The 12932-nt window shown below is 41.8% G+C and overlaps 1 protein-coding gene across 1 annotated transcript in view; it reads left to right on the top strand.

The window, feature by feature from the left end:
• zgc:153039 overlaps positions 1-12932 on the top strand; it is a 76425-nt gene that overhangs the window by 43050 nt on the left and 20443 nt on the right. Inside the window, exon 9 of the mRNA XM_006801178.2 lies at positions 3320-3444. Within this exon, the coding sequence (XP_006801241.2) occupies positions 3320-3444 (125 nt within the window). The remainder of the gene's footprint in view (positions 1-3319; positions 3445-12932) is intronic.

Here is a 12932-nt window from a genome sequence, read left to right as displayed (position 1 = left end):
CTTTATTCTTTTTATTTAATAAAAACATGTGTGTGAGCCCGTACACTGCAAGGACCTGCGTGGCAATTAATGCACACTGCTCTCCAGTAAAAACAGTCTTTTAAAACAGCGCATAATAGCGGGATGGTGTGTGTATGCACACACAAACGCAACTCATTCACACTCAGTTGGTGTGCTGTCAGAGCGGTTGTACATGCAGCCCTGTGTCTGAGTTAATGGCTAATTAATGCTCTGGTAGAGCCAGCTCCCACGGGTGCACTGAAGAGACACCCACTGACTTTGACTGTCAGAGGTCAGCAGTGCTCCCTCACACACTTTCTCTTTTTCACTTGTCTTCCTCTCTCTCCTTTGTCTTCCCCCACTTCTCCAGCCTCACTGCTCCCTCGGTGCATCTGGTGACCTGTTCTCCCCGCCTGTCAATAATGTGACATCATTAATTTCAACTCCCCACCGTTACATTTTTTACCCTCTCTCTTCCTCGGTGTACATCTGCCTTATGGTGGCTGCTATCTCCCCTCCACACATACCAATGATATATCCTTGAGCTCATGAATATGTTCCCCAACTCTGGAGAAGTTTCTCAGTAGCAAATCATAAAACACACAATAAAAGGAGAGAGAGAGGCGGTGTTCTGTGTTTGTACAGTACAGCAGTTACCTCCTTGGTCTGTGCAATCAGCTCCTGCAGCTCACAAACACGTATAAAAAGCTCACTCCACGATGATGAAACAACTGCAGGAAATGTTTCATTCGGCATAGAAGAGCTAATGACGGTCTTTACCTGAAAGATTTACGTGTGCTGTTCCTCCACCAAAGTGAAGGTGAGGTGCTTGAGGAACGGAAGGTAGCAGTGGGGAAGATATCCATTTCTGACAATTTAGTCGTGTTCGCACCACAATCCAACAGAGATTGTTGCAAATGAGTGTAATTTACACACTGAATGAACAGCTAAGCTATGGTTTGTGTGATGGTGTTGTGAAAGTAGAACACATGTATTACTGTGACATTAGAGTTTTGTTCAAATGAATGATAGGTGAGCTGAGGAGGGGGGGTGATCATGTGTGTTTATTTTTAAAGTGTCATGTCAAATACATCTGAGATATCTGCTTATAATATTCTCTTGGATGTGGATACATATTATTACATATATGGATATTTACAACCATGAAGTGCAACATAGAATAAATTAAATAAATGTCACACATTGAGTGTTATTTTATAGTTTTGATGTCCATAAAGAAATGGACAAGTAGTTTCCAACTTAAGAAGTCTCTCAAAGTAGAATGGGAGCCAGAACCTGAACCATCCCATAGCTGTGCTACTAAAGGCTCAGATTGTTTGCCCCCCCCCACTCCTGTTGCTCAATGCTTCACTGCCCCAGTTGCCGTCGCAGACCTTGGTTCTGCAAAAGGTTTCTTCCTATTAAAAGGGCGTTTTTCTTTCCCACTCATGCCAAGTGCTGCTAAAAGGAGATCACTTCATTTTGGAGTCTTCTTTCTAATACTGTAGAGTGCTTAGCTTGCAATATATACTGCTGTAAGGTGGCTGTTGTTGAAAAAATTCTCTTTATAACTAAAACTGAATTGAAGTGAATAAAAAGTTTGAAGCATTTACAGAAAGAGCAGGAAGCCCTCAGAATTGAGTTTTCAGTTTAGCACAGTTGTCTGTGAAGCTTTTAGCTACTTATAATTTAATAATGATTTGAATTTCTGATCTTAAACTTTGCTGTCAGCATTTAGTGGCACATTCTGCAACTTGTAGTTTGAGACAAGCAAGTAAAGTGAGTATTAGTCTTATAATTGACACATTTTAACATTTACTCTTAGCAGCTCGTGGCCCAAAGTCAAGAACAACATAATTTGGTATAAAATTCAAATTGTGCTGTAGCTTTGTGCATATAACTTAGCCTTTTGCATTACTGGTCTAAATGTAGGTTTTTCTTTTTAAATTAATTTTTGGTTAGATGCCTGAAATTATGACTGCTTTAGGCATTTTCACATTTTATTTTCCACCATTTAATAAATATGTAAATACCCCATTTTTGGCTTTTGTGTTTTAGGGAATAAGATGGCTAACAAATGTCTAAATGAGTGTTCATAAGTTGTCCGGGATATTCTACATCATCACATCTAACACAGAGATGACCTGATACAGTCATTCAAAAAATAATGTTTTTTCTTTCACAGCTTAATAGTAGTGTGTTGATTCTAGGTTGATTACAAGGTACTGGTAAAACGAGGGAGACATATATATTTAGAAGAAGATGTATATGCAGCAACAGTCTAATACTCCAGTATCCAAAACGACCATTTCTAGTCCAAACATTAAGCTATGTCATTGTAATTTATTATGCTAAGTAAACTGTTGTCAGGTGAAACAGTCGAAGCTTTTACTGTCTTTATTCGTGACTTCCCCGTCCAAACATTACTCGCACTCGAGCCTTGTTCACACATTCTGATATCAGGGAACATGGCAGGGAGCAGGGCTTATAATGAGGTCATCATTTCCCTGCTCCATTAGAAGTGAACTAGTGCACCTCTGTAAGAAAGGGTGAGTCTCGTACATCTATGTGCTGTCATTATTATTAGATGTACGGCTCTCCCCCCGAATCAGCCACTGAGAATATAAAGTGCAAGCGGATGTGGCTGTTTTGTCACGTAGCTGCCATAGCTAGCATAGCTGCCTGTCTGAACAGCAGGCTTGATGCCATCTTAATTAAAACTCAACATTAGCCTCAGTAAGTGGCTCCCAAAGTGGAGCCAGATGACCACCTGTGGTCCTTCCAAGATCCCCAGAAAAATGTAGAACAGTTTAGTTTAACGGTGTCTTGCTCCCTAGATGCTAGTCTAATCTATCCTTTATGTCACCTCTTTGCCACAGTGGAGCCAGATAATCATATCTCACAGCAAAAAGGTTTCTTGGGACCAAAACTCAATTATCTAGGGATCCTTGGCTTGAAAATGTATGGAACCTCTGCCCTTGTTAAGACCTCACTTTAAAGCCTCTGAGACGTTTTAGCTCCAACAATTCTCTGATTGCTGGTATTATTTTATATATTTATCTTTGGTTATTTTATATTTTTGGAAAATATCCAGCTAAGAGGCAAACGAAGCTCAGATGTATCAGAGCAGCTGACATGGCTTTAACTTCATATTTTAGATTTTTGGAAGTGAAAAGTTGTTAGGCGCTGGAAAAAAAAAGTCATAAAAAAGAATTAAAATGCACTGTTCTGACTGAATGTAGTATTGCTCTAAATGCTAATCTCTTCTCTGTTTGTCTTCCCCCCTTCTTTCCCTGCTTCTTTGTTTCGGTCATTCTAGCTGGTCCTGTTTTCAGGGAAGCTCAACACCATCGCCAGCATTGTGACCATTTTTTTCCTGCTGGTGTACGCTGCTGTGGACTTGGCTTGCCTCGCCCTAGAATGGGCCTCGGCACCTAATTTCAGGTACACACACGTAGACAGAGATTCTGTGCCATTATAAAGGCTTATGGCTTTCTTGCACATGTTCTCCATCACTTTTTCCTGACTCACTGAGCACACTGCGCTCCCCATTGTATTTTTTTCCCTGTGCTATTGTTTATGTATATGTGTATTTGGAGGTGGTTGTTTGCCAGCTGGATGCTGCTATAGTGACGGTGTACTAATTAAAAGACATAAAACTGGCCACTGCTTATAGCCCCATATTGGACAGGGACTGACAATAAAACTGTTTGTTTTTGTGGAGGCGCAGCCTGAACTGGATGCTCAAGCTACAGCGTGTGGAGATGCTTAGAGATTTAAATTTACAATGTTTGTGGTGTGTGTGTGTGTGTGTGTGAGAGAGAGAGTGTGTGTGTGCTGTGTTTGTATTCCTAGGATGCTTGCAGTGATTCTGATTTATAAAAGCTCCTGGAAACCATTCTCACATAACAGTAGCACAACTCTGTGTGTGTGTGTGTGTGTGTGTCTCAATGACATCATGACACAGCCAGGCATTTGATTCGATCTGCAACTTTTTATGACTCATTTCATATTTTCTTTGTGAGGTGTTGATGGTGTCACACAAAAAATCTCTTGGAAAATCCAATAACCTGTATTATTGTGTTTTTTTTTTGTTTTGTTTTAAAGATTCATACTTTCTCCGCTGGCTGTGAAATACATTTCCAACGTGTTAACTGCCACTGTTTTTATTTGTTATGGGGGAAATGGAACTGTTTAAAAACCACACATCGCTTTATTGTTGTGACAGATTGCCTCCAGCGCTGCATTTGCCGTTATATATTCCTCCGCAGTGATAGTTGAAAATGAGGCGGAAGACATGTTAGAACACTTCTGCCCATATCAAGGACACATCAGTCAAGTGAAGCCGAAATTGGGATACAGCAGCAAACGTCAAACATACTGTATGTGAGGAAAAACAAAGAGGTTGATAAGTAATTCTTGTAATATTGGATCTGGGCGCAGTGGGATTTATTCAGCTGTTCTCTGAACATTTAGGTGCACAATATGAGTGGATTAAACTGATGGCTGCATATTGGAGCTGAGCACCACAATTATACTCCTGGAGAGCAGTTTAGGCATTGAATTCGTCACTTAAGGACATTCACACAGAAGGAGAGCACTTGTAAGATGATGTTCTTCAACAACAGCTGCTTCTATTTTCGATATTGAATGGAACCATTTATTCGCAATAGAACTATTGATCGGAACTCGGTGAAGGTCGAAGATGAAGCGATGCCTGGGAAAATAACAGAGAAATATCATTAGGTGCCTCTTCAGTGAGTCTGTCTGTCCTGTGGATGAACTCCCAACTCCATTGTACTGCATTGCAATAACAGCAGCTATGCTAATTGTTGTTCTGTTTTGCAGTATTGGTTCACGTGGCGTAGCAACAAATGAAGCGGGCTTTCACTTACGGAAGCTCTTGTTCGCTCGACCCTGCAGCTTGCATTAAATCTTGTATCTCTAAAGCAGCAGAGGTACAATCATCGCCAGCTGTTGTCCATGATGTTGGTGTTTAAGTGTGTCCGACTACAGTACAGCATCCTCTAGGGAGTGCCACAGACTTTATCAGGGGTATAAGCTAGCTAGAAGCTGGCTAGTTAACAAAATAATTGCATGGGGATTTTTCACAAATAAACTGATCAATAAAATAGAAATAAATTTTTACTAAACAGAGTTGCCAAATACTAATACAAAAAACTGATATGTGAGGAATCCCTCTGGTGATATTGTTTAGAGGCATGTGGCATGTTTTTTTCCAGCTTTTTCTTGCGTGCATACAATGTGTATTTACTGCAATCACAACAGAATAAGTCCATATCTATAAAATACCTAAGAATGTGTTCATAACTGCTTTGAATAGACTGCTGTCCAGGCCCTTAAAGTGCAGAATTAAAAGACCGTGTCTGTGAGAGAAAATTTTATTTGCCAGCATGTTGATGATTTTTCTGTAGGTCTCAGATAACTACAAAGAAGCAGCAGAAATATAGACAGGTAGCAAGTGTCTTTAGTAACGTGTTTGACCTCCATCCAATGTGTTCATACCTGACAGTTTCCCATTTAGCAGATTAACTCAGCTGTTTTTAAAAATCTCAATCTGAAATCCCCATTTCTGAATATTACCTGCTGAGTCAAATGAAGTCAGTATGGCACAGAAAGGTTTTAGAAAGCTTCACGGATATAAAAGCATATTAACATGAAAAAAGGCAAGAAATCCACACAAAGATTTTATATAAAATGTACATAAACAGAGACCCTGAGAAACAGAGACATGAAGCGAAAGAGAGACAGAAGCAGAAAAATGCAGAGAAATAACAGAAGGCTGATCTGATACTGATGAAGAAACTGTGCATCTGCTCTGTAGCTGTCTGCTCACTGAAGCTAGCTGAAGCTCCTCCTCTTAGACTTGGTAATCGCGACTTAGTAAGAACATCAGTTAAAAATGCACCTTTAATAGCTTCTTGTAAGTATCATTCGAGTTTGCTTCCCCAATATTTTAAGTTTGGTTATATTCCAGAAAGATAAAAAAAAGCTACTTCCTCTTTTTATCTCTGGAAACTGCTGCACGACCAACAGTTCAGCATTGGAGGATCTAAGAGTGTGAGTCGGTGCATAAACATGACAGACTGTCAGAAATGTAGCGTGATCTGAGGCCATTTGAGGTTTATATTCTGTAGGATACTTAGAGGTCAGTGAAACTGTGTTAAAATGGAGCTGATGTCCTCTTTATTTTGGTAATAGCCTTACTACAGAGGTCTGAATAAGCTCCAGCAAAAGCTACTGAAGCTTTGGAAATTCACTCAAAAGCACGTCTTCTGTGGGGGAAAGTTTTCACTTTGTAATTTGGCGGAAATGTTTCAAAGCTGCGATTCCTTCATCGCTATTCTTTCAAATTAGCAATGGCTAAATGCCACAGGAGTGCACTGTGGACGCCAGTATACACTGTATACTTTAGTGAACAACGGGTTGCTCAAAAGTGAGTGTGAGAGAATAAGTAGCTTTGAGTGTGCCACACTCAGTACCAAGTGTTTCCTCTGGTGCCCTCCATGTAGAGTGCTGTGTGCTATCTGCTCATGCCTCGTTATCACTATGTGACCGCTGGCAAAGGCTACAGGACACGAAGTTAGCCTCAAAACTTTTCCCACTATCCCCTCCCTGTCGGCCGAGGGGACCAAGGCCTCCGGAGCTGATAAGATGATGTGTGCCCCCCCTTCCCTGCTGTTAATTCTGTTAGTTCACTGTTGCTGTGTCACTGGGCAAATTTGAACGCCAGTTGTTTATGTGTTTATTCGTTCAATTTTTTTTGTCTTTCTCTGTCCTCTCTCTCTCTGTGCTCTCTGTCTGGCTCTCTCCCACATCTCTTTCCAGGCGAAAAGAATTAAAAGCCATTTAGCGCTGTCTCTCCCCCTGAGAACTACTGTGTAATTAGCATAACTAATTTAGCAGAAATATTTCCCTTTCCCTTAAATTTGCTGTTGCGTAGGGGAGGGAAGGGGGCTGCAATTATGATGTAGCGGAAAAGATGCCTGCTTGTTAAGTGTGTCTGTGTGTGTGTCTAAATGTGTGCGCGCGTGCATGTGTCTGCACAGAGAGAGTTAAGGTATGCAATTTTAGAGCCTGGGTGTTTGTCTGACATCCCCGTCACGCTTTCTGTTTTGTTTTTTTGTTTTTTCTGATCACTGATGTGTGAGTGCATGTGTGCGCTTGCTTGCATTCCCCTTTATTGGTGTGTGTTTGAAGCTTTATCTTTATTTATGCGTTTTTGTGGGAAGAGGCTTGTGTGGGCCGCAGCTTTATCAGCAATGGCCCCAGCTGCGTGGAGTGGTCCTGCTGCTGATGCTGCACAGGCACCAGCCACTTGGACGAGTGGCTTAAACGCGCATGAACACATGTGCATGTAAAACACACACGCACACACACACACTGTATGGTAGGGTCACTGGCCAAGAATCAGGACTCGACTGTGTGCTCTGCATTGATGCCAAAGGGTGTTTATGGAAGGCATAGAACTCACAGATGCAGTGACCTTCAGTTAGACAAAAACAAACTTTTACCAGCTTGTTGCCATGTGATGCGCAAATTACAACTGTGTTCTCTTTAATCGTCTTTGTAATAACGTGTAAATTGACAAGCCATCAGCTCCAAAAACAAAAGCTGGGTCAGTCCTTTGTCCAACTATGAGTCAGCCTGTGTTATTAAATGAGATTGGGGTAGTGTAAAAATCCAGATGGAAGGTCTGGATGAATGAGAAAAAATAGGTTGTTAGAGAGTCATTATCTGTTAATGGAGGGATCTGACTTGGTGATGGTCCAATATAAAGTTGCCTTACAAAATTCAGTTTATTGTACGAGAATAAAGCATAATTTGAAGTAGATCTATATGTTTTATGTTATAAATCTGTATCAGAAAAAAGTGTGTAAGTTACACTTTAAAATTAATACATTAAAGTTAGCAGGCTAACCCCTGCATGCTGGAGGTATCACTGTTAGAAAGACACAGGGTGGCTGCTGTCAGCAAATTACAAATTTTAGTCTGTTTTTAATGTAGTTGAGCTGTTGCTTTGTAAAACAACTGGGAGCTAGATGGGAGCACATGAACAGATACATTTTCTTTAGTTTTAAGTCAAGTCAAGTGGCTTTATTGTCATTTTAACCATGTGTAGTGGTAGAGTACACAGTGAAACGACACAGTGTTCCTACAAGACCATGGTGCTACATATGACATATAACAGACAATCAGCACAGGACTACATAAATTGCTATGTGCAAAAATTGCAAAAAAACAAACAAACCCCAAAGCAAAGACAGTGCAGACACAACAGTGCAACAGAAATGTGCAAACGACTGAGCATTGTGCAAAAGGTTACTGGGTGTATGAAGGTGTGCATGTGTATGAGATGAAGAACAGTCAGTTTGCTTCTTAGGTGAATCAAAAGGTGGAAACGGTGTGACTTGCCCAAATGGGCAAGCAGCTTTACACTCAGCTTGCCCAACATATTTTTTTTACAGGCCAACGGGCACCGTTTCATTTATTGTGTTGAAAGCTGACCTGTACTAACCTTCTACTGTTTGCCCTTAAATTCTATGGCAACCATTTGTGGTTAAACTGCATTTCAGGTGTTACAGAAAAGGAACAGTGTCAGTTTTAAAGGAGACATGAAAAGTAAATGGTAAATGGACTGATTCTTATATAGTGCTTTTCTACTCTCCTGGAGTACTCAAAGCGCTTTGTACAACACGCCCCATTCACACAAGCACTGTTTTCTATACTCGTCAGTGCTTTCAAACTAACACTCATGAACATTCATAGTCTGATGGGTGCATCGGAGAGCCAGTGGGGGTTAGTATCTTGCCCAAGGATATTTGGCATGCAGACTGGAGGGGAGCCAGGGATCGAACCACCAACCTTCCAATCAGCTGATGACCTGCTCTACATCCTGAGCTAGAGCAACCCCCTGCTCAGCTATAAAATTGTTAAATAGTATCTTAAAATAATCAACATTTAACTCTATGGCATATGAAATGATACAGGAAGGATTTAATAAGGAGGGGAATTGAGGAGAAACCTCGAGTAAATATTGTTAATAAGTGTCTGTGAAGGTTCTCAGTCATCCAGGTCATCGTAGTCAAAGGAGCTTGCAAAGAAAAGCGTCTGGACTTCTTTAAGTTACTTGAAGACGTTTCACCTCTCATCCGAGAGGCTTCTTCAGTTCTAAGGTCAAATGGTGGAGAGTCCCAGATATAACCCTAGTGGGAGTGTCCCCCCACAGAGGGACAAAAGGACCCCCTGATGATCCTCTAATCGCCTGAGCCAAGGTGTGGAACTGGGTGTGGGTCCCAATCAGCCAGAGTTTCGGGTGAGTTCATTGTGAAACCTGGCCCCACCTTATCATGCGAATTCCTGAGGTCAGATGGCCCAGGGTGTGAGTGGGCCTTAAGGCGTCTGGGAAGGGATCTCAAAACTGGATTATAGATGGCAGAGAGTTGGTGTCGTAAACCACCGCCTCTGTTCAAAGATGGTCGCTCACAGTGGACATAGATGGCTTCTTTCACTCCTCTTTCAAACCATCTGTCCTCTCTGTCCAAAATGTGAACATTGGCATCCTCGAAAGAGTGTCCTTTATCCTTAAGATGCAGATGGACAGCTGAATCTTGTCCTGTGGAGGTGGCTCTTCTGTGTTGTGCCATGCGCTTGTGAAGTGGCTGTTTGGTCTCTCCAATGTAGAGGTCTGGGCATTCCTCGCTGCACTGTACGGCATACACCACATTGTTAAGTCTGTGTTTTGGCGTTTTGTCTTTCGGGTGAACCAGTTTTTGTCTGAGTGTGTTGCTGGGTCTGAAGTACACCGGGATGTCATGCTTGGAGAAAACCCTCCTGAGTTTCTCTGATACACCGGCTACATAGGGGATGACAATGTTGTTGCGCCTGTCCTTCTTATCCTCCCTCGCTGGTGTCTGATCTTCTTTTCTGTGCCTCTTTGCTGACTTTAAAAACGCCCATTTAGGATAGCCGCACATTTTGAGTGCTTCCTTTACATGTGTGTGTTCCTTCTTTTTCCCTTCAGGCTTAGAGGGAACACGTTCTGCCCGGTGGTGTAGGGTCCTAATTACTCCAAGTTTGTGTTCCAGAGGGTGATGGGAGTCAAACAGGAGGTACTGGTCCGTGTGTGTGGGCTTCCGGTAAACTTCGATGTTGAGGTTGCCATTCTCTTCAATGTGCACAGCGCAGTCCAGGAAAGGCAAACAGTCGTCCTTCGTGTCTTCCCTGGTGAACTTGATGTTTTTATCCACAGCGTTGATGTGCGCAGTGAAGGATTCCACTTCTTGTGTCTTGATTTTGACCCAGGTGTCATCTACATATCTGTACCAGTGGCTGGGTACTCTTCCTTTGAAAGAGCCAAGAGCCTTCCTTTCCACTTCCTCCATGTAAAGGTTGGCTACAATAGGTGACACGGGGGAGCCCATAGCACAGCCATGTTTTTGTCTGTAATAGCCTTCGTTGTATTTGAAATATGTAGTGGTGAGGCAGAGGTCTAACAGTGTGCAAATCTGATCGGGTGTGAAGTTGGTCCTGTCCTCCAAGGAGTTGTCTTCTTGTAGTCGTTTTCTGACAGTCTCCACTGCCTCCGTGGTGGGTATGCACATGAAGAGAGAGACTACATCAAAGGACACTATGGTTTCATCTGGATCCAGGGTAAGTTTCTGGACCTTGTCAGTGAAGTCGGTGGAGTTCTTGATGTGGTGTGGGGTGTTCCCCACGAGAGGAGCAAGGATGGTAGCAAGGTGTTTTGCAATGTTATAAGTGGCTGAGTTTATGCTACTGACTATGGGTCTGAGTGGGACAGCTTCCTTGTGGATTTTAGGAAGTCCGTAAATGCAGGGTATGGCATCCCCTGGGTAAAGGCGGTGATAAGTAAGGCGGTCAATGATTTTGTCCTTTTCCAAGTCTTGAAGGCAAGCTATAACTTTCTTTTTGTAGCTGCTTGTGGGGTCTCGCTTTAAGGCTTCGTAGGTATTGTTGTCACTGAGGAGAGTAGTGATCTTTGTATGGTAATCTGTAGTGTTTAGGACCACGGTGCATCTTCCCTTATCCGCTGGTAAAACAGTGATGTTGTGGTCTTTGCTCAGGGAAGCGACGGCCTTCTTTTCCTGTATTGTGAGGTTGGACGGAGGGACTTTGGCACTGGAGAGGGTGGCTGAGACTTTCATCCTGATTTGTTCTGCTTCTGTCTGTGATAATTTATTAATCCGAATGGCAGATTCTGTGGCTGTGATGAGGTCCACTATGGGCAACTGTTGTGGAGAAATGGCAAAATTGAGACCTTTGGCTAATACTCTCTTTTCAGGTTCAGTGAGATTCCTGTCTGAAAAGTTCTTAATCCATTTCTCCTGACTGTCTTCAGGTGTGTTTTCTTCTATGGGTTGTGTAGGTTCAGATTCAGAATGAGGAGTGTGTGTTTTTGAAAGCAAGGTGTGAAATTTCCTGCGTTGTCTTTCTTTTCCTTTCGAGTGTTGGGCCCGCTGAGCCTTGTCCACAAACTTGTAAACCTCTTCTAAGATTGGAGAGGGTAGAAGTGTTTCCAGTTCCTGCAGAGTCTGGCTGATCTTGATTTGGAGGGCATCTATAGTGAAATGGACCTGTCTTATCCTTTCACTTAAAAGGTGATTTTGCGCTCTCTGTAGAATCAAGTCTGCTCTGTATCCCCTGACAGTGGATCCAAGGCGCAGGCTCTTGGGAACAACTCTGGTTTGTCTGCATCTTAGGTTGAAACGGAGATGGTTCCTATAATCCGCTAGTTTCCTTGATTCCCTTTTCATACTCCCTTTCATACTCCCGCACATTCATTATTGACTTATTGTTAATAAGTCAATAATGAATTAACAAATATTGCAGACTTTAAGTGGAAGTGCCCATGTAATGCCTTTGATTTGTATATTTCAGAGCTGGTGGCATATTTTAAACTTTATTGTATTCTCAGTCTCATTTGGGTCCACAGAGGTGTAACAGGGGACACAATCACAAAGCATAAAAACACTATTTGCTGTTTTTTACTCTCAATTTCAAGTATGCTCTCTGAATCAACTTTCATAGCCATATATATCACAAGAAGAGCTCTTTCCCTGAACATTGTTCCCTGCACAGTGTTACATTTATCACACTCCCAGTGGAAATAATTGTTTAAACTTGTTTAACTTCTTCAAATGAAGGCTGGAAAAAATAACCCTTGCCACTTTTTGTGTTTCTCAGCTGAGGTCGAAGGACTCTTCTGATATGTGCCGAGAGTTACCAAATAAAATTCAGTTACATAATGACAATAAAGGATTCTTCTTCTTCTTCTTCTTCTTAATGGATTCTAACTTGGATATGGCATATGAAAGGACACGGGGAGGAGCCAATGTAGGGGGGAAACAGTCGGAAACCTCCAGAGCAGTAAGAGGAAGTTAGCATGGAAGTAACAACCACTGTAGTTCCTCTAGGTTTTGCTTGAGGCTGCGTTCAAAAGGAGGTTGATTCCGACTGACCTCCATCTTTACAGCTTGGTACAAAAAATAGTTTTTGCTACTGTGGATAGTGAGGTACCTTTAAAAAAATGTTTTATAACCTGTGTCTATTTTTGCACACATGCAGTTTATGGATGCAGCTTGCCATTCAAGCTTGCTTGCATATACTGTTAACTTAGCCATCCACCTTTTCAAGGTGCAAGGTACCTTCAAGCTTCAAAACAACAATATGGCAGTGGCTGAAACACTAATGATCAAGCTTCAAAATGTCCAAAACTAGTGGGTAACATAATGGCTACATCCATGTTTTTTCCTGTATATGGGCCGAATGGTGCACACAATTCCCAGTACATGTTTTTTATTAATAGAAAAAATAGTTTCTACAATAGGAAATATTCAAAAATGTATGTTTGGTCCTAAACCTTGGTGAAACAGCTGGGAAAAAAACAC

This window comes from Neolamprologus brichardi, chromosome 14 (assembly GCF_056152115.1).
Source record: "Neolamprologus brichardi isolate AB-2024 chromosome 14, ASM5615211v1, whole genome shotgun sequence".
NCBI lineage: Eukaryota > Metazoa > Chordata > Actinopteri > Cichliformes > Cichlidae > Neolamprologus > Neolamprologus brichardi.
The sequence above is the reverse complement of the archived record's forward strand: the minus strand, read 5'-3'. Positions and strand labels throughout refer to the sequence as shown.